The sequence below is a fragment of the Cebus imitator genome, unplaced genomic scaffold (genome assembly GCF_001604975.1).
Source record: "Cebus imitator isolate Cc_AM_T3 unplaced genomic scaffold, Cebus_imitator-1.0 Scaffold132, whole genome shotgun sequence".
Classification (NCBI taxonomy): Eukaryota; Metazoa; Chordata; class Mammalia; order Primates; family Cebidae; genus Cebus; species Cebus imitator.
Window position 1 is genome coordinate 910,895 of NW_016107447.1, and position 22,937 is coordinate 933,831.

The 22,937-nt window shown below is 37.2% G+C and overlaps 1 protein-coding gene across 2 annotated transcripts in view; it reads left to right on the forward strand.

Moving 5' to 3' along the window:
• Window positions 1–22,937, forward strand: part of STK4 (serine/threonine kinase 4) — a 105,338-nt gene that overhangs the window by 4,784 nt on the left and 77,617 nt on the right. For both annotated transcript variants that reach the window (XM_017541199.2, XM_037742994.1), the window contains exons 2-5: window positions 895–975; window positions 7,440–7,568; window positions 10,235–10,349; window positions 15,206–15,370. In XM_017541199.2, the coding sequence (XP_017396688.1) occupies window positions 895–975; window positions 7,440–7,568; window positions 10,235–10,349; window positions 15,206–15,370 (490 nt within the window). The remainder of the gene's footprint in view (window positions 1–894; window positions 976–7,439; window positions 7,569–10,234; window positions 10,350–15,205; window positions 15,371–22,937) is intronic.

Genomic DNA, 22,937 nt, shown 5'->3' on the forward strand with positions numbered 1-22,937 from the left:
CTCTCTTATCCAGGCTGGAGTACAGTAGCATAATCTTGGCTCACTGCAACCTCCGCCTCCCAGGTTCAAGTGATTCTTGTGCCTCAGCCTCCTGAGTAGCTGGGATTACAGGTGTGTGTCACCAGGTCCAGCTGAGTTTTGTATTTTTAGTAGAGACAGGGTTTCACCATATTGGCCAGGCTGGTCTTGAATTCCCTGACCTCAAGTGATCCACCTGCCTTGGCCTCCCAAAGTGCTGGGATTACAGGAGTGAGCCACCATGTCTGGCCCACATAACAATTCATTTTCTGTTTACATTTTCCAGTAGTGGAGACCTAGGGACCTCTTAAGGCAGTTCAAACCATTATGTAGGACAACTTTTATTGTTAGAAAATTCTTACACGACTTGAACTAAAGATTGACTCTTGGCATCCCTCCATATGCTGGTCCTGATTTTGCTTATCAGAGTGACCCAGAACAAGTGTCATCTTTTAGAACAGTCTCTCAGGCCAGGTGTGATGGCTTATGCCTGTAATCCTAGTGCTTTGGGAGGCTGAGGTGAGAACATTGCTTGAGGCCAGGAGTTTGAGACCAGTATAGGCATAATAGCGAGACTCCATTTCTCCAAAAAAGAAAAAAAATTAGCCAGGCATAGTGTTAGGAGCCTGTAGTCCCAGCCACTTGGGAGGCTGAGGCATGAGGATTGCTTGAGCTCAGGAATTTGAGGTTGCAGTGAGCTGTACACTGCTGCAACCAGGCTGGACAACAGTGAAACCCTGTTTCTTTAAAACGTCTTACTAGCGAAGACTGTGTAGAGAAGTTCCTGGGATGCTAATTATAAAATAAATGATATATTCTATGTTCTAGTTGCTAGCAAATAAAATATATTTTGTGTTTATGTTTCTTCATTCACAGGCAGCTGAAAAAATTGGATGAAGATAGTTTAACCAAACAACCAGAAGAAGTGTTTGATGTTTTAGAGAAACTTGGAGAAGGGTGAGTGTAAAGAAACTGTGGTAGGCCAGTGGGTCCCAGTCTTTTTCCTGCCCCAGAATCAGGAGGATATGAACCTTTCAGCATGGCTCTAGAAGGGGTGGAAGGTAAATTTATAGCTTGTGATGTCCTTCCTCACTCTACCCCAATCACTATTATAGACAGATTTAGTGATTTCTGGTCTGTTTAATACAAAGACTTTCTATTGTGTTCTCTTTTGTAGAATCTGTGGTTTGTATAATTTTATCTACTTAACAGATAACACTAATTCGATTATAATTCCATCAGAAATTTGTTTATTTGCTGCTCATAATTTCCGATTGGTATGCAATAACTGTTTCAATGAAAATTAGTGGAATTTAGCATTTTAATATTCGCACCTTTGTGAAATATAATAAAGAAATCAAGGACTAGTACCACCTTCGCAGCTACTTAGGAGACCCACAATCCCAGGTTGGGAGCCAGTGGATTTCTTGAAACACAGATTTGTTAATGAGTTTATAAAACACTGATGAGCGATATTAGTAATGTGCAGTGACCATCATTGACTTTCATGATACAATAAAGTTTACATAATTTTTATACTTTTATATATCCTTTTAATTCAATCCTGTGTATTTATTCCTTCTTTTGTAATGTTGAGGAAATTAAAATGTTAAGGACACCATTTCTTAAGTTTTTCTTGTTAATTTTTGAATAGGTAATACAATCATATAACTCAAAATTAAAAAAAAAAAATTAAGATGCATACAATAAAAAAAAAAGATTCCTCCTACCTCTGTCTCTTAGCTACCCAGAAGCACCCAGGGTAGCGGCTTCTTGTGTATCTTTCAGAAACAGGTTATGCATGTATAAGTGTGTGTGTGTGTGCGCGTGTCTGTGTGTGTCTGTGTCTGTCTATTTTTAATCCCTTGGGAGTATTTCTGGTTCAAGGGAAGACCTAACATACTAACTTGTAAAAACAACTACTGACTGATGACTATATGCTCTTTAAAATCATTTCCTTCCCATTTCTATAGTTTTTGGGGTTTAGTATTTTTTGTGTTAGGACACAGATTTACAACATTAAACCCAATCCTGGATTATATGAAGTAGTTTTTCATGATTTACCTCCTTGTAAAAAACATTAGTCATCGTCTTTTTGTAAGTTGGAAAAATACTCTTTGGAATCCAGCAAGAAATCAAGCAGAGAAGGGAAGTAAAAGATGACACACCAGCTGTGCTGTGAAAAGACAAGTCCAAGATGAATCTGAAGACTGCCAGTTGACTGGCTTTATTAAAGGTATGGGGAAATGACAGTCCCTCTGCATCTGTTGCCTGCCATTTTCAGCGTTAGCTTGGTATCTTTGCTATTTTCCTTAGGCAGCAAGGCCATGGCCTTTAATCTAACAATGCTCATAAGTTATCCTTAGAATAAGATAAAGACTGATAGGCATAATTGACTGTGACTAACTTATTTCTCTCATTTCTAATAAAATTTGCTCTTACTACTATAATATGAGGCAGACGTGGGTTAAAATCCTTGCTTTACTGTTTATTGGTCATAATAGACACATGAGTTTGAGCAAATTGCTTACTATTTTGGAGGTTCACAATCCTCATCTGTAAATTCGGGATAATAATATATCGATTCGCCGGGCGCGGTGGCTCAAGCCTGTAATCCCAGCACTTTGGGAGGCCGAGGCGGGTGGATCACGAGGTCAAGAGATCGAGACCATCCTGGTCAACATGGTGAAACCCCGTCTCTACTAAAAATACAAAAAATTAGCTGGGCATGGTGGTGCGTGCCTGTAATCCCAGCTACTCAGGAGGCTGAGGCAGGAGAATTGCCTGAACCCAGGAGGCGGAGGTTGCGGTGAGCCGAGATCGCGTCATTGCACTCCAGCCTGGGTAACATGAGTGAAACTCCGTCTCAAAAAAAAAAAAAAAATAATAATAATAATATATCGATTCATAGAGTTATGTTGTTACCTGAGGTAACTGGGCTAAAGTATAGTGCTTGTCACAATAATAAATGCTCAGTAAGTGGCAACTATTACTATTCTATTTTTAAATGTATCAACTGAAGCGTTTTTGAGACCTTATCATGTCAAGTCTTAAAGTGCATTTAGGTGTTCTTACAGGTAGCTCTGTTTGGGCTGATTGGGTTTGTGGAATGTCAAAGGAAAACTATAGACACAGAATATATCAGGAATATAATGTAAACAAAAAAAGCTAATTATGATTTTTAATTGTATTTTATTTATTTATTTGTTTATTTATTTATTTTTGTAGAGACAAGGTCTTACTGTGTTGCCCAGGCTGGTCTCAACTCTTGGCCTTAAGTGATCCTCCTGCCTCAGCTTCCCAAAGTGCTGGGATTACAGACGTGTGCCACTGCATCTGGACAAATTGCATTTTAGATCTATGGATGTTGTCTGTAAGGAATGTGGAAATTTCCCTGTGAAGATATCACCAGGGAGAAAACAAAGCTTCAGATCCTTCTTCCCATGCTATCACCTTACTGCTCTTCTAAATGATACCAGATTTCTGTTATTTCTTGGATTTCTGTCATTCTGACTGAAGGAACCTAAGCAAGCCTCATTTAACTAGGAATATTTTGAAGGAAGACCTTCACTACACTTCTTTTCCATACACGTGATGCGATGCAATGCTATTCTTAAACTGTTCTGGAGAATGAATGGATTGTGAACTCTTACTGACTTGTATCTTGTAAAATGAGCTCTGGCTAAAGGAACTGTTGGATTCTGGAATCTGCAGTCATTCTGTGTTGTGAGGAAATCATATGGATCTGTGGCAGAGTGGAGCCAAAGCTCCAGACCAGGATGAGTGGAGAGCACTTGGGAAGTGTTTTGAAGTGGAGCCTAGCACCTTTTTTCTTCTCTTTTTGCTTCTCAAAGTTGTACAAACTGACTTAGTTTTTATCATAGAAAGATAATAAAAGCATCTTGCCCATGGTTTCATAAAAAATGAGCACTATTGTTAAGACTTGTACCTGGTTAATTTGTCCTCAGATATTGTAGTATTTCCATTTTTCTATGTAGATCCTTGCCTTGCATGGCTTATGTAAAACACCTACTTCTCCATTCTCTGCTGTCAGTTGTAATTCATCGAATCATCTCATTTTGTTGTAGGGAATCAACTTTTAAGGGACTTACTTGTGAGTGTGATTGCTGAAGTCTTCTAACCCCCCGCTTCAGATTACTGTAAATACAGTACATAGAATCAAGAATCTGGTTTTTGTGTTTTTTTTAATTATAATAAGTTCTGAGGTACATGTTCAGACTGTGCAGGTTTTTTTCATTTCATTTCTTTTTTTTTTATTTGAGATGGAGTCTTGTTCTCGTTGCCCAGGTTGGAGTGCAATGGCACGATCTTGGCTCACTGCAGCCTCTGCCTCCCAGATTCAAGTGATTCTTCTGCCTCAGGCTCTCGAGTAGCTGGGATTACAGGCATACGCCGCCACGCCTGGCTAATTTTGTATGTTTAGTAGAGATGGGGTTTCTCCATGTCGGTCAGGCTGGTCTTGAACTCCTGACCTCAGGTGGTCCACCTGTCTCTGCTTCAAAAAGTGCTGGGATTACCGGCATGAGCCACGGCGCCCGGCCAGGAATCTTAATTTCCTGTGAGCTATTGGAGTTTTCCTTGCTATCCAGGGAGGTTCTGGTCAAGGTTGCTGAATGAGTATATGCAGAGAACTTTCTAATACATAAGAATAATGAGTGAAAATTCTTTTAAATATAAGGATATATAGACAGCTATGGACAAGGGATAGGAAAGAAATCTAAATAATAAGTGGAGACTAAAGCATGTCTTATCCTTGTCAAAAGATTGCATTTGAGCTTCCTACATGAAGTTGGGGGCTGAATCTCAGCCCTCCACCTATGAACTAAAGCTGAAATAAATTTGCTTGACTGCCATCAGAAAGTGTCATTTGCCTGTGGCCTAGGGAAAAAGTGGATATACTGGTTCGATAATAGGAACTGAGCTTGGATTGTATTTAAGTATGGTATCTTGAAGGGCAAAATCCCCAAACTCTGAAGATAAGACCTCGTTTAAGTTGTACAGCCCAGACGACTATACTAAGGGAACCATGAAACCATCTGACAGTGAGTATTATATAGAGGAAAATCATTCAAGATAAAATGAAATCCATACAAGGAAATCCACTGCCATGAGAAATTCCACAGAATGGGAGAATTCACATTGAAGAAAAAAGAAATAATGGAGGAGCAGTCTCAAAAGTGCTTTAATATGATTATAATTTTCAAAAAGATCAAGGAGGGGATAAGAACATCAGATTATTAACATGATTATTAACACATTTGCCCAAAGGCAAATAAAATGTTGGGAATCTTGACAATGAAAACTACAACAATTGAAGTTCTAAAAGCCCAATAAATTGGATGAACAGTAAACTAAACAAACTGAAAGAATTTGTGAATTGAAAGATAGAAATGAGACTGATCACAAAATGCAGAAGAGAGAAATACAATTTTGGAAACCAGGAAGACAACATAGATTGAGGAGGTCTAATATAGTTTCAGTAGGAATTCTAGAAGAAGATCCTAGAAGTGATAGAGGAAATAATCAAAGAATAATGCTGAGAATTTTTCATTCTTGAGGAAAGACATGAGCCCTCAGATTGAAGAAGTGTATGAAGTGCCAGATCAACTACTAGTTATATTACAGTACAATAGTAGACTGTTATGGATAAAGAGAACACCTTAAAAGCTATGGAGAGATTACCCATGGACAGTGATAATCTAATGAAAGCAGACTTCTCAGCCAGAATAGATGTTGGAACACTGCAGTAACAGTGCTGAGGGAAAGTTGTCAAAGAATCTGGTATCCAACCAAACTATCATTCCAGAGTGAAGGTGGAATAAAGACAGTTTCAGACATACAGGAGCTAATATATCAAAAATGCCTTTGGATGGAAGTAACAATACCCAACAAACAGTGGCTAACCAATGGAGACATTAATAACTAAATACATCTGGGGGTGTGAGAGTCAAGAAGTGGTTAATTGGCTTGAGAATGGCTTGACATCTGGGTAATTCTCATAGTCTCAAATGGCTGCATTAGTTTTAAGCATCATCCCTCTCATGGCATTAGCAAAAGTAAGAAAGAAAGGGGCAAGTGGAAATGGGCATTCTTGTGTGCTTGTCTCCTGCCAGGGAAGAAAGTCTTTCCCAGAAACCCTTCAGCAGAATTACCTTCAAATTTCTTTGGCCAGAACTGGGTGACATGTTTGTCACTAGTTCAGTCACTGGCAGAAGGAAATAGGAATTCTGTGATTGGCTTGGACTACTGTAGTATATCTTCTGGGACCAAGCACATCACCACCGTTACAAATTAGGGGGTTATTTTAGCAAGGAAGACGGGACAGTGATTGGGTCCTTCACACATGCTCCGCAGGAGGCTCTCTCTGGCAAAAAGTATTTGGTGCCATATTTAAGGATCATTGTACTAGTTTTACAAGAATGACAGCTTCTAATGGAATGGAAATTTTTTTATGTGCTCTGCATAGACTTAAAAAGTTTTATGTTCCTTTCGCATTGTAACAGTTCTTGAGCATCTATTTGGCAGTTAGAGTATTTCACTACTTTGACATAGTAGGTGGCACTGTTATTTTGATTTTTTTTCACCAAGACAGTATGAAGATACAGGTGTGTTTGGGAAATATGAAAGACAATTTACTCAGTATTATTTCACTGACAGCTGCCCAGGATTCCAGTGAAAATGTAATCTATATAAAGTGATGATGGTATCTCATTTGACCATCACAAATGAGATAACATCATATCTTATAAGGTAGTTTGTATTGTTGTCATTTTACAGTTGAGAAAATTCAGGTACAACAAGGTTAATAATGTGTCTATAAATGATAACTAAAATGTATTGTTGGTAAGACTCAAATCCAGTGTCTTTACATTCTACATCTAGTGGTCTTACAGTCTCCAAATTGACTAGATACATAAACTTTATTTTGGTACTAAGCTGTTAAGGGAAGATGGAGTAGGAAGCAAAGAGTGTGTGTGTGTGCTGTGTTTACCTGATACTGACATTAAACAGGCTTAGATTTTAATTAGTTCCCATAATATTTTAAGAATTATTTTAAGTAAGAGGAGCAAGGACAGAAAGATCTTGTGGTAGGAACCAGAGTGAATGCAATAAAACAAAGACTGCCACTTCCATATTGTATCCCAGTATAGATGTGGAGAGAACATATGCTTTGGTTTCAGAGAACATATGCTTTGAATGTGAAGCTTTCAAGATGCCATTTTGTTGTAGTTCTCGTGACAGTTTTCCCCCTCAAAATATTTTAGCTATTTTAGTTTTGCAAGTGTATATGTATTAGGCACTTAGGGATATACATTAGAACTATCAGTTGCTTGTGTTTTACCACTTCTTATATCTTGGCTTGCTTTGAGTTTATAAATGTTCTTCTCCCAATTTTATAGGTCTTATGGCAGTGTATACAAAGCTATTCATAAAGAGACTGGTCAGATTGTTGCTATTAAGCAAGTTCCTGTGGAATCAGACCTGCAGGAGATAATCAAAGAAATCTCTATAATGCAGCAATGTGACAGGTAAAGGCATATGGGCTTCCTTTGGGGAGAATGTGGTTTTGAATTTGCTGTGATTGTTTAGAGTTTGACACCTAGAGACACATTTACTTAGATATTTTGCGGAAGGGAGAATTCAATGGAATCACTGTACATGTTCTTTTCAGAAAAAAGTTATGATGAAAAAGGTTTTTTTGTAGCTAAACTTGTGTAGTTTTTATTTGTGCATGGCATTTTTTTCACCCAATTTTTCTATTTTTTTTTTTTTTGAGACGGAGTCTTACTCTGTTGCCCAAGCTGGAGTGTAGTGGCACAATCAGCACAATGCAACCTCTGCCTCTCAGGCTCAAGCGATTCTTATGCTTTAGCCTCCCAAGTAGCTGGGACTACAGGCATGTGCCACTACACCCTGCTAATTTTTTTGTATTTTTAGTAGAGACGGAGTTTCACCATATTGGTCAGGCTGATCTTGAACTCCTGACCACAAATGATCCACCTGCCTCAGTCAAATCCCAGAGTGCTGGGATTACAAGAGCGAACTACCGTGCCTGGCTTTTTTTCTTTTCAGTGAGCCCTTTTAGAAATTAGGAAGAAGAGGCAGAAGGTGGTGCTTGCTTTGTGTGTGTGTGTGTGTGTGTGTGTGTGTGTGTGTGTGTGATAATGATCTTTTTTACTTCCTATTGAGAAAACATTTCTGCAGAGATAGAACAGATAATTTAAATGTTTTTTAGTTCTAGAAACCTTAGAATATCAGGTAAATCTATAAAAAGAGAGTAGTTATGTATATATTACTGTTTGTTCTTTCACATTAACAAAAATTATTCTAGCTGAGAGTACTTAAGTATTTATTTTTGAGGAACTAAGATTTGTCAAATGCTATAAAAGCAGGAAGTCAGACCAAAAGGCAACCACAGAAAACCACGTGGTTTGTTCTGAAATTCCATGACAACATGGGTTGGTCACTGACAGAGGAGGCTTCCCCAGCACTGTTTAGAGACAAACAGAAAGTTGGGGGCAATGCCAGCTCTAGGGAGTTGAAGATGGGTGAGAAATTCTTCCAGTTGAGGCTGCATTCATTCTTCGGAAGGTTTTTTGGTTATCAGATCAACTTAGTACCTCCTGTTTGTAAAACTTCTACATTAGGGTAGGTGGGGCTACCTACCAGAAAATTAGTCCAGAAGCCTTTCAATTTCACAGACTTGGGAATACAGCCCTTTCTTTTCTTCCTCCCTCCTTTTTTTTCCCCTTCTATTTTTGTGATTACTGTCTACTAGATAAAGTCCCCATTTTTCTTGATTGGATTGACTAGATGAAGGTGGCAGTTTTCCATTTTCTCCTCTTTGAGATACATTTTGGAGGTTCTTTCCATTTGGCAAATTGGGACTTTGTCACTTTTCAATAGACTTTGCAGAAGCTGTGTTCCAAACAGGGTATGGAAATGTCTTTATTAGAGAAGAGATATTTTGAACAGTCTATTCTGCTAAGCACTGTAAGGAATACAGCAACAGAGCAGAGTCTTTTTGCTCTGGGAGTTTATAGACTAATTGGACAGGCTAAGTACATATATATATATAGGAGAATCTAGCCAACAATGCAAGACTATAGAGAATATATTCCAGTAGTAAATACCTGTTAGTAATGGCCTACAGTACTTAACTCTTGTAAGTCCTGTATTACAGGGAGAGCAAATGTGTTGATATTTACCTTAGACACTTTTTCATTAATTTAGACACTTTTTCATTAATACTTTGTGTGTGTGTGTGTGTGTTTTGCTGTCCTTGTCACTGGCATGTTTCCCAAGGTTTGAACAGGAAATTCTGAGTTCTGAGTTAATGAAGCCAATTTGGTTTGAGCATCAGTTGTTATGAAACTTTAATTGGCCGTGACAGCAATCTAGCCAGTTAAAGCAGCAGCTCTCAGAGGGCACATTATTTCGTTTTAATGAGGTATTTGATTTTTCTCTGAAAGTTTTTGTTTGGTATCTCTCTTCCAGCTTGAGACCTAACATTTGAGGTTTGATCCTGAACATTTTTTCTTTATAATAGATTGTAGTGTGTGTGTGTGTGTTTTCATTAAAAGTACATATGACTTCTTAGAAACATTCAAATGAAAAGAAAATAAAATCACTTTTCCCTTTGGAGAAATCATCATCGTTAAATACTGCTTGATATACATATTCTTCCAGATCTCTTTGGAGTTTTACAGTACTTACTGCTTTATTAGCCTGACTTGTTTGTTTGTTTTTATAAACACAGTATCTTCTCATGTTATCAAATACTCCTCTATAACATTTTCATGGATTCATGATATTATATGGCTGTATTATTATTTCTTTAAAAAACTCACTAATGTTGAATGGACATTTAGATGATATCTAAATTTCCACTTTCATCAATAGTGCTATGATGGTAATTGTTATTTTTTGAACATTTGTAATTCTTTTTTGAGGATAAATTGTAGACATAGAAATGCTGATTAAAGGACCCACCCATTTTTTATACTTTGATGATTTATTACCCTCCAGAAAAGCTATATCATTTTGCATTTCTATCAGGAGGTTGCCCATTTTATCCTTAACTATGAGTAATTGATCTTTCCAGATGAGGAATTAATTTGTATATACTTAACCGCCTGAATTAAGAGATGTTTGAAGGCCATTTTATTAATTTGTATTCTCTCTCTCTCTCTAGCCATCATGTAGTCAAATATTATGGCAGTTATTTTAAGAACACAGACTTATGGATCGTTATGGAGTACTGTGGGGCTGGTTCTGTATCTGATATCATTCGATTACGAAATAAAACGGTAGGTTTACCTTCTAGAACAATGCAGCTGCTAGTCTCTTATGCCATCTTTTTTTCTCTGGCCTCTTTTTCGGTGCATTCTCCTACCAGAGAGATGACTGCCAGATTTTCCCTTTTCCATGGTTCTTTTCCCTCTTTACTCTTTTATGTCTCTTAAGTCTGACAGCTTTTGTTTTCTTTTTTTTTTTTTTATGAGACAAGTCTGACTCTGTTACCCAAGCTGGAGTATAGTGGCAGAGTCGTAGCTCACTATAGCCTCTACCTCTTGGGCTCCAGTGATCCTCTCACTTCAGGCTCCTGAGTAGCTGGGACTGCAGGTGTGTACCACCATGCCCAGCTAATGTTTTGTTTTGTTTTTAATTTTTTTTTTTTTTTTTGTGGAGACAGGGTCTCACTATATTGCCCAGGCTGGTTTTGAACTCCTGGCCTCAAGCAATCTTCCCACCTCTGCCTCCCAAAGTGCTGGGATTACAGGCATGAGCCACCATGCCTGGCAATGTGGTAGTTTTAATGCCAATTTAGTGCAGTGATTTTTTTAGCATGCTTTGCTTATTTCTTACTGGGAAAAAAATGACTATTAAATCTTGGTTATTGAATGAATTTTAAATGTTTAAATTTGGATTTGGATTTGGGTTTCTGCTTCTACCCAGCACGTTCACAGATTAACTTCCTTTATTTCCTGTTAATCGAGAATAATCCCCTTATGAAAGATTATTTGCTGTTAACTGTGGTTGCCAGTATAAGACCTAGGAGTCACGGGTTCTAGTTCTGGTTCAGTTACTTAATCTCTTTATGTATTCATTCAGTAAATATTTCTTGAACACTGCTTTAGGCCTGAGGGATCCAGTAGCAAATAAAACAGATGACAACTCTGCTGTCATGGTAGTGCACTTTGGAATAGGGCAACAAAACAAATTTATGATGGCCATTAATAGAAAAGATAGAATAATGATAAATACTATGAAGAAAAGGAATGAGGAGGAAGTGATGGTAAAGTTATGGAGAGTGCTTGGTGGGCTATTTTAGAGTAGATAGTTGAGGACGGTCACTCAGAAGTGGTATCATTTACAGGAAGACTCAAATGACAGAAAGGAGCTAAGAGTCCTGAAGGAACATTCAGGGTGGGCAATAACCAGCACAAAGACCTTGAGGCTGGAATGAGTTTGGCATGTCTCAGTGCTGGAAGGGCTACCATGACTGGAAGAGAATAGGCCAAGGAGAAGCTGTAGGAGATGGGGTTTGACAGGTGGGCAGGCCTAGATTGTGTTGGATATTGTAGGTCGTAGGAATGAGTTTGAATTTTATCCCAGGTACAATAGGAAACTATTGCTGGATTCTAAGCATGTGAGTAAGCCATCTGTTGTGTGTTTTAGAAGGATAACTCTGGGGCTGGGTGTGCCACTTCATGCCTGTATTCCCAGCACTTGGGGAGGCTGAGGCAGAGGATTGCTTGAGCCTGGGAGTTTGAGGCCAGCCTGGGTAACATAGTGAGAATGCGTCTCTACAAAAGAAAAAAGAAAAAAAAATTAGTCAGATGTGGTGTCATGCACCTGTAGTCACAGCTCCTTTTGGGGTATGATGGGGTTGAAGTGGGAGTATTTCTTGAGCCCAGGAGGTTAAGGCTGCTGTACACTGGGCAACAGAGTGAGACCCTGTTTCAGAAAATAAAAAAGTTAACTCTGGCTTCTGTGTAGATTGTGACTGGATAAGAGAAAAAGCAGGGGAAATCTTAACCTTAAGTTTTTTTTTTTTCTTAATAAGAAAAATAAGAATAATGCCTATATTACATATTTGCAAAGTTGGGAAAATTAAATATATAAAAGTACTTTGTAAATTGTGAGGTGCTACAGAAATTAGAAGGTGGGAGTGTTTTAAAACTGAGTTATAACCTTTGGATTATTCATATACTATCTTCGTGATTTACATTATTCAGAATTAGTGTGTTTGCCTAATCAAATAGCAAGTTCTTTAGCTAGGCATAGTATCCTAACATAAGATATATATAAAGAAGTTCCAAAACTGGAATAATTTATTGAATTAAAAATTGGACTTCAGGGCTTCTTACATGTAGCATCAAGTCATTTTATTTCAGTTATTTTAAGCCAGTTCAAAATTAATTTTGATGGCACTTTTGATGTTTTTTTGCCATTGTAATGTTAGTTTATTTATGTAAATTTTAACTTAATTACTAAGTGCTGATTTTTAATTACTACACATTATTTTGCTAAGTGTTAAAACTCTACCCTGTCTACCATGATATCCACTAGCCACATGTGATTATTAAGGATTTAAAATGTGGCTAGTCTGAACTGAGATATGCTGTAAATATAAATTATACACCAGAGTTTGAAGAATTGTTACCAAAAAATTATAAAAAACAAGTCTTTAATTTTTTCATATTGATGACATGGTGGAGTGATAATATTTTTAATAAAATGGTTAAGTAAAATAGATTATCAAAATTGATTCTTTCTTTCTTTCTTGTTTTCTTTCTTTCTTTCCTCTTACTCTATTGGCCAGGCTGGAGTGCAGTGGTATGATCATAGGTCACTGCATGTTGGAACTCTTGGGCTCAAATGATCCTCCTGCCTCAGCCTCCTGAGTAGCTGGGATCACAGTCACCAGCCACTGCTCCTGCTTGTTTCCTTTTTCAGTGTGGCTACTAGAAAATTAAAAATCATATTTGTGGCTCCTAGTATATTTCTGTTAGGCGGTGCTACTTTAACTGATTAGCTTAGCTGGTTAGAATAAAGAGGTGGTAAATCAAGTGATGAGCTTTGTTCTCTTCCACTACAGAAGGTACCCCAAACTCTAGCCTACTACCTTGCCAATAGTGTTTGCCTGGACTTTAGTGAAAGCTTTAACAATTTCTCTGTGATCTTTGGCATAAATGACTTAACTTGTCTGTGCCTCTGCTTCATTATGTATAAAATGGTGATGATAATAATGGTTCCTCTACTTCATTTAGTTATAAGGATTAAATGAGATTACAAACATAGTGTTTAGTATAGATTAAATACTTAGTAACAGTTAGCCATTATATATATATATATTTTGTGACAGAATCTGGCTGTGTCACTCAGGCTGGAGTACACACGATCTCAGCTCACTGCAACCTCCACCTCCCAGGTTCAAGTGATTCTCCCGCTTCAGCCTCTTGAGTAGCTGGGATTACAGGTGCCCACCGCCACACCTGGCTAATTTTTGTATATTTAGTAGAGATGGGGTTTCGCCATGTTGGCCAGGCTGGTCTTGAACTCTTGGCCTCAAGCGATCTGTCTGTCTCGGCCTCCCAAAGTTCTGGAATTACAGGCATGAGCCACCATGCTTGGCTGTTTTTCATATTATTAGCATAATACCTGGCTCTTATTAAATATTGATTGATAATATCTTGGGTATTAAATTATGATGCCTTATATTAATTGATTTTCATGACACTCTTAAAGAAAAGTGATATTCCTATTTTGTAGATTGGGAAACAGACTAAGAGAAGGTCAGTAACTTGCTTAAGTCACATGAAAGTAGAGCCAAGAGTAAAAGCTATATCTTCCTAATCCCAATCCTATAGTTTTTTCACCAGAGCACACTCCATTTCATATCTGAGTTGTTTGTCAGAAGGGAAACTTTGTAACAGCTTTTTGGTAGATTGAGTTTGTTTAGGACCAGTGTTGGGTCTGCACAAAGTCTGTGTTGGACAGATGAGATATTCTATATTAGTTTCTAGCATTCTCACTTTCATTTACTTATCATTGTTCAACAGATATTTTTTCAGTGTCTGCTGTGTGCCAGGTGACTTTATTGGTGTTAGGGAAACAAAAGTAAACAAATTAGACATTTTTAGGAGCTTGTGTTTCTAACAGGGAAGACATCACACAAATAGATAAATAATGGGTAATATGTCAGATGGTAGTATACTGCAGTGACAAGGTAATTTTAGGGAATAGAGAATGAGGTAGAAATGGAGTACGAAAGCCCTCTCCATTTTCTGAGGAGGTGACATTTGGGCAGATAGCAAAGTGAGGAAGCAAACTGGATAGACATCAGGATGAAGAGAATAGGTAGTTGAAAGGACCCAGAAAGGGGAGTGTGCTTAGAGTGTTTGAGGAACAGCAGGGAAACAAGCCCTTTTTGAAACAGATTGAGCAAGGTAGAAAGTGGTAGAAGATGAAGTTGAAGAGGTAGCTGGGAGGCAGATCATGTAAAGTTTTGGTAAGGACTGACTTCTATTTTAAGTAAGTTGGGAAAACGTTGATAGGTTTTGACTCTGGCTTATGTTTTTATTATAGCTTCTGTGTGGAAAGTACATTGTAGAGCATCAAGGGCAGAAACAAATAAACCAGACAAGAGATCATGAGAATAGCACAGGCAGGACACAATGGTGACTTGGACCACAGTGATTACAGAGGGGGTATTTGAATATACAGTATTTTGAAGATAGAGAGGAGTCAAGGATGACTTCAAGGTTTTTGGCCAGAGCAACTGAAAGAGTGAAGTTTCCCTTTACTGAGAGAGGGAGAACCGTGGGAGAAGTAGGGTAGGTTGGATGGATCAGAGGGAGAAGAGTAAGGTGGTAGACATAAAGAGTTTGATTTTGACATGTTATGCTTATGTTGTGGGCTAGGTACTCCAGTTGGAGATGTTGTGTAGGCAGATACATAAATCTGAGTGAGGGGAGATCTGGTATGGAAATACAGCTTTGGGAGTGGTCAGTGTATCTATGGTATAAGCAGCCATACTGTTCACAGGTTGAATAAGATCTGTTTATCTTCAAGAAAGGTGTTTGGATCTATTTTTTTCTCCTTTATCTAATGCGCTGATGTAAACTGATAGAACTTGAACTTCTTACTCTTTTTTCAGTTAACAGAAGATGAAATAGCTACAATATTACAATCAACTCTTAAGGGACTTGAATACCTTCATTTTATGAGAAAAATACACCGAGATATCAAGGCAGGAAATATTTTGCTAAATACAGAAGGACATGCAAAACTTGCAGATTTTGGGGTAGCAGGTCAACTTACAGTAAGTAAAAATATTACTTGTATTGATAATTTTCGGTTCTGTCTTGAGAAACAGTTCCTTTTATTTACTTATTTTTAAAATATAATACTTGATTTAATTGTATTAGTAACAAGTTACAGAATCTACCAATAGGTTACAAAAGAACTGGTCAGTGGGTTATTTTAGATCTTTTCCTGGAGTTCAGGTCACATAGCTTAACTTTGTTTAACTTTTATAAAGATGAAAAGTAAAACAAGAAAGGATAGATTACTCTAGTGGATTACATCAATATATTTATAAAAGGAAGAAAAATTAAGTCCAGATGCTTTCCTTAACTAAGACATAACATCATCTCATTCAACCTCCAGGTAGTACTTGGCAGTTACTGTACTGAAAACAATCTCTTCGTTTGAGTCCAGGATACAGTCTCTTGATTCGTCTCCTGCCTAACTAGTACATGGAAGTGAAAGAAGAAAATTAAAAACTTGTTTTCAAAATAAGAAGTCTAGAATTATTCGGTTCTATAAAATACATAAATATATATGAAAGTATATATAGAAAAACAGAAGCAGTTCTAGGCAGGTATACACTAAAATACACTAACATTTGCAACAATGTTACATATCAAGGGGTTTTCTGGGGTGGTAGAATGAATATAGTGTGTGTTTAAAACTGGTGTTATGTACATTTTAAATTTTTTTAATTTTAAGTCTGTCTGGGACATGTTAGGGAGTCTCAGGTATTGTAACAGCACATAAATTGCTTTGATGTTTAAAATAAATCAGAAGATTATTCAATATTATGATTTGTGGACTCTCCAGAAGTTTTTGTTGTTAACAGACAAGTAAACAATACCAGACAGTATTATCTAAACCACAATCTTAGTAAGGAAACCAAATTGAAAAAATACATCGTCTCATGATGTATAAAAAAATGTAATATTGATTGGGTGTGGTGGCTCACCCCTGTAATCCCAGCACTTTGGGAGTCTGAGGTGGGAGGATCACTTGAGGTCAGGAGTTTGAGATTAGCGTGGCCAACATGGTGAAACTCAGCCTCTACTAGAAATGCAAAAATTAGCTGGGCATGGTGGCACGTACCTGTAATCCCAGCTACTTGGGAGGCTGATGCAGGAGAATCGCTTGAACCTGGGAGGCAGAGGTTGCGGTGAGCTGAGATTGCGCCGTTGCACTCTGCATTCCAGCCTGGGCAACAGAGTGAGACTCTGTCTCAAAAAAAAAAAATTATACATATATATAAATAATATTAAAATAAGAGTATCTATTCCACAGTAATAATTTTAGTAATTGATTCCCCGATAATGACTTACTCAATAATGACTGACAGTGTTCTTATTGCTATAATTCCTGCCTTGGCAGAATTTTTCTCCCCTTTTAATTCAGTGTTAGTATATTCACAAAATTGTGCATCTATTACCAATATCTAATTCCAGAACATTTTCATCATCCCCAAAATAAACTGCACCCTTTAGCAATTACTCCCCATTCTCACCCCAGCCCTTGACAACCGCTAATCTACTTTCTGTCTCTATAGATTTACCTATTCTGAGTATTTCATATAAATAGAATCATACGTGATGTGCCCTTTTGGTTTTGGCTTCTTTCGTTTAACAATGTTTTCTAGTTCATTCATGTTGTAACATGCATCAATTCTTCGTTCTTTTTTATGGCTGAATAATATTCCTTAATGGCTATAACGCATTTTGTTTACTTACTCAGTAGTTGAATATTTAGATTGTTTCTGCTTTTTGGCTGTTAGGAATAATGCTACGATGAAATTCGTGTACAGGTTTTTATGTGAATCTTTGTTTGCATATGATATACAGAGTTGCTGGGTCACGTGGTAACTCTGTGTTTAATTTTTTAAGGAATTGCCAAACTGTTTTCTAGAGTGGCTCACCATTTTATGTTCCCACTTCTATGTATGAGAATTCTAACTTTTCTGCATCCTTGCCAACACCTGTTCTTTTTTGTGTTTTTGATTATAACCATCCTAGTGAGTATGAGGTAGTATCTCTTTGTGGTTTTGATTTGCATCTAATGACTAATGATGTTGACTGTCTTTTCTTCTGCTTATTGGATATTGTGTATCTTTGGGAAAATGTCTCTTTAAATCTTTTGCCCATTTTTAATTGGGTATTTACCTTTTTAGTGTTGGGTTGTAAGAGTTCTTTATATATTTTAGATAAAAGTCCCTTATCACGTCCATGATTTGCAAATATTTTCTCTCATTCTGTGGGTTGTCTTGAAGATGTCCTTAGAAATATAAAAATTTTAAATTTTGGTCATGTCCAGTTTCTTTTTGCTTTTGTTGCTTGTGCTTTTGGTGTCACATCTAAGAAATCATTAGCTAATGCAGGGTCAAGAAGATGCACTCCTGTGGTTTCTTTGAAGTGTTTAATAGTTCTAGCTCTTATATTTAGATCTATAATTTGTTCTGAGTTAGTTTTCATGATGTAAGGTAGGCATCCAGTTTCATTCTTTTTGCATGTTGATATGTAGTTGTTTCAACATTTTCTGAAGAGACTGTTTTTTCTTTGTTGAAATGTATGAGTTTATTTCTGTGTCGATTCTGTTCCATTGACCTATATGTTTGTCCTTGCACCGGTACTATGCTGTCTTGATTCCTGTAAGTTTGACGTAAGTTTTGAAATTGGTTAAATGTGAGTGCTCCAACTTTGTTCTTCTATTTCAAGATTATTTTGGCTATTCTGGGTCCCTTGTATTTCCACATAAATTTTAGGATCAGCTTGTCAATTTCTGTAGAAAAGACTATTGGGATTTTGGTAGACATTGTTTTGAATCTTAAATCAGCTTGGAAATATTGCCATTTTGGCAATATTGTCTTCCAATCTATGAACATAAGATGTCTTTCCATTTTATTTAGATTTTCTTTAATTCTTTTAGCAGTGTTTTATAATTTGCAGTGTACAAGTTTGCATGTATTTGGTTAAATTCATTCTTAAGTAGTTTGTACTTTTTGATGGTATTTTAAGTGGATTTGCTTTGTTTTCAGATTGTTCATTGCTAGTGTAATATATAATTGATTTTTGTATATTATCTTGTGCCCTGATGCTTCTTTTTAAATTAACTATGAACATGTATGTTTTGTTAAAAAGATGAGTTTTTTTCCTTCACTAAAATAAACTGAAACTGTAGTATAAGATGATCTGACTGAGCTGTGTGGTTGTAAAACCGCCAATACTAAGTTTAGGCCCTTCTCTGGTCTCTGTTGTGAATCAGGAACATTAAGTGAGCATTAACATGCTAACAATGGGGATTGTTAGCATGTTAATGCTCACTTAATGTTCCTGATTCACAACATCACCTGCACTCTCTATAGTCTAGAGATCCTTCACTCCCCAGAGAGTACACCTCCAGTCTAATGCCAGGGTTGGGCAAGGGAAGCCCGCTAGTTGCTTGATGTGAGAGGAGGGTTTAGGGTGTTTAGCTGCTTCTTAACTCTTTAAACCCAGGCTTCCTGTTTTGACGTCTATTTTTACCCCTCTTTTCTCTACCTGATGCCACCAATTTCTAAGCCTTTTGGAGGGGTTGGTGTTAGAATCAGGTTGTTTCTTCGTCTTCCTGGTGACTGACTCAGGATTCCATTTTGTAGTCTGTTCAGTTAATTACTACTGGGCCATCTGCTCTCCAGCATTTAAAATTTTGTGGCTGTGGTTGTTTTCCTCTTTGTTTCTTATTCTTGTAGATTTATTCTTAAAAAATAATCCTTTTAGTATCTCTTTGTGTGAGTTTTGAGGGAGAGTGAAAGTAAAATGTATTTGCTCAAGCTGTCATCTTTACCCAAGACTCTGTGATATTATTTCTGGTGGCAATATGGGTATTTCATTGTGTGATTTATTTAACTCTTTCCCTATAGTTGGATGTTGGATGCCCATTAAGGTTGCTTAGAGTTTTCCCACCACTCTAAACATAAACTCTGTGATTAACATTCCTGCAACTAAATTTTGCAGCATTTCCTTGAGTAAATCCTTAGGATAATTTCTTTACATTGGAATCTGGGTCAGAAAATATGTGAATGTATATTGCCAAAGTGGTTTTGATGCATATTGTTGAATTTCTTCTGGAAGTGAACAATTTCAGTTTCCAACTTCAGTATCTAAATGTGCTCTTTCCCCCTCATAGTTGCTAATGCTGGATGGGCAGTAACTTGTATCTTCCTTGCCATTTCTCAGAGCAGTTCACTTATTTTTGCATTTGATTATTGGCCATTTATAAACAATTCTTTTGTAAATGTTCATTTTTGTGTGTGTCAGTTTTCCTAATTGAATGTTGGACTTTTTTGGTGGGGGAGACAGGTTCTTACTGTGTCACCTAGGCTGCAGTGTAATGGCATGATCATGGCTCATTGCAGCCTCAACCACCGGGCTCAAGTGATCCTCCCATCTTGGCCTACTGGACAGCTGGGACTACAGGCATACACCCCACCACACCCAGCTAATTTTTAGTAGTTTTCGTAGAGACAGGGTTTCACCATGTTGCCCAGTCTGGTCGCAAACCCCTGGGCTCAAGCAGTCTGCCTTCCTTGGCATGCCAGGATTACAGGTTTGAGCCATTGTGCCTGGGATTACAGGCTGGGATTATAGGTTTCAGCCATTGTGCCTGGCTGAGTGTTGCATCTTTTAAAGACATCAGTTAAAAAAAAAAACACCAAAAGTAAAAAAAATTATGTTAAAGTTGTTACTCCTTTGTTGTATACGTTGAAATATCTTCTAGTTTACTAGTTGTCTTTTAATGTTGACTATGGCTTTTTAAAAAAATACTACAAAACTTTCTAAATTTTATATAGAAAAATCCATCTACCTTTTATCTTATGGTTTCTGTCTTTGATGTCGTGCTTAAAAAACCCTTTCTCCTTAACATTATAGAACAGTAGTTATTCTATTTTTTTAAAATTTTTTATTTTTTTTTGAGACAGGGTCTTGCCCTGTCACCCAGGCTGGAGTGCAGTGGCATGATTGTGGCTTACTGGGGCCTTGAACTCCCAAGTTCAAGCGATCCTCCAGTGTCAGGCTCCCAAGTAGCTAAGACTACAGGTGTGCCAGCTCATCCAGTTAAAGTTTTAAAATATTTTGTAGAGATGGCCTCTCCCTATTTTATCCAGGCTGGTCTAGAACTCCTGCCTCAGCCTCCCAAAGTATTGGGATTAGAGGTATGAGCCACCACACCTGCTCTGTTGCTCAGGCTGGAGTACAGTGGCATGATTGTAGCTCACTGTAACCTTGAACTCCTGGGCTTAAGTGATCCTCCCGCCTTGCCTCCCAAGTAGCTAGGACTACAGGCACATGCCACCTTGCCTAGCTAATATACTTACTTACTTATTTATTTATTTTAGACAAGAGTCTCACTCTGTCGCCCAGGCTAGAGGGCAGTAGTGTGATCTCGGCTCACTGTAACCCCTGTCTCCCGGGTTCAAGCAATTCTTGTGCCTCAGCCTCTTGAGTAGCTAGGATTACAGGTGCCCACCATCACACGTACAGCTAATTTTTTTGTATTTTTAGTAGAGACGGGGTTTCGCCATGTTGCCCAGCTGGTTTTGAACTCCTGAGCTCAGGCAATCCTCTGGCCTCGGCCTCTCAAAGTGGTGGGATTACAGGCATGAGCCACCATGCCTGGCCATCTAATGTATTTTAAAAGTATTCTTTGGGCTTTGTTTTTTATGTTTAAAATTTCAACTTATTTGAACTTATTTTGGTGAAAGTATAAGGTAGGCATTTAAGTGTAGAGTTTTACAAATGACTGGCTAGATTCTCAGTGCTTTTTTTTCCCATAATCTATTCTTTGCTTGCTGATTTTAAATGACATTTTAATTATAAATCATATCATATGTATGTGGCATATATAACAGGTTGTTATATATACATATATATGATATGATATATATACACATGCCATAGTCAATGTCTGTACTTTATATTTTTTATTGCTATGCTATTATGCTAATATAACTTTGTAATATAAATCTAATTGGGGTTAGGTTACACTCATTCCCCTTACTTATTTTCAAAAACTTTCTAGCTATGCAAGTAACCATTTCTAATTGAAATAATCCAGTGAAAACAACTTTGACTACCACCATTTGAAAATACCCCTGCAAAGTTGAAGTTTCAGAGCTAAGGAAATGACTAAGCATAAGTTAGTTCCTGTGTTAATCTTTTACATAGGACTGACGATGAGATTGATTTAAATTACCTGTCATTTACTTCTGACTGGCATAATCTAAGTCACAGGCATTTCAAGGAATATCGGTGATGATGATTGGAAGTACTTTTTAAAATTTAGTTCTGTTTAAAAATCCTTCTTTTGTCGGGCGTGGTGGCTCATGCCTGTAATCCCAGCACTTTGGGAGCTGAGGTAGGTGGGTTACCTGAGGTCAGGAGTTCGAGACCAGCTTGGCCGACATGACGAGACCCTGTCTTTACTAAAAATGCAAAAATTAGTCAAGTGTGGTGGTGGGCATCTGTAATCCCAGCTACTTGGAAGGCTGAGTCAGGATAATCACTTGAACTCCTCCAGGTGGAGGTTCCAGTGAGCCAAGATTGCACCACTTCACTCCAGCCTGGGCAAAAGAGTGAAACTCTGTCTCAAAAAAACCTTAAAAAAAAATCCTTTTGTTAGAAGCATGGGAACCGTAGGAAGGTTCTCTTTCAGTAGGGCCATGCCATCCTGGGAAAGTATACAGGTAGTTATTTGCTGTAATGTGTGCTACATCCACATATTCTTCTTTAGGCCACAAACTAAGATATTTTGTGTATTTTTTTTATATATCAATTTTTAAGTTTTTTAATTGCACATATATGCTCATATAGACCTTCAGAATGTTACAGATGTATATAGGAAAGACAGTAAAAATCTTTAATTATTCTGCTTACTAGATGTAACTATTATCGATAGTTTGGTATATGTTACTCCAGATATTTTGTGCTATGATATAACAACATTTCTTACTATTGGTTGTTGTTTTATTATTGTTATATGATTTTCCTTTTACAAAAACAGGGCTATATTTTATATAATTTTACAAACTTTTTTTTTTTTGCTTTGTAATGTGTGTTGTGCATTTTTTCCATGCTAGGAGAAGGTATATATCTTCATTTTTTTTTTTTCTTTTTAATATGATGTTTCAGTATATGGTTATTTATTATGTTTGACTTACTATCTTTTGATGGTCATTTGAGTTGTGTCCTTTTCCCCCTCGTTTCCCCCATTACAGACATTTCTACAATCCTTGTGCATGTAGTTTGGGACACTTGAACATAAGATAGATTTCAACAAATAGATTTGGATGGAAGGATATGAGTACTTAAAAGTTGAATAAATATTGCCAACTTGTGTAGTAAAATGTTCTACTAATTTATCTGCAGTAACACTGTATTTCAGTGCCTGATTTTCTATGCTACTGTCAGCATTAATTCTTTTTAATTTTGTTTCAATCTTTAGTTCGTGTTTTAATAGTTGAGAATCTTTGTGTGTTTCTTTGTCATTTGGATTTCTTCTGTGCCTGCTTGATCATGCTCAGAGTATAGTTTTTTTTTTTTTTTTTTTTT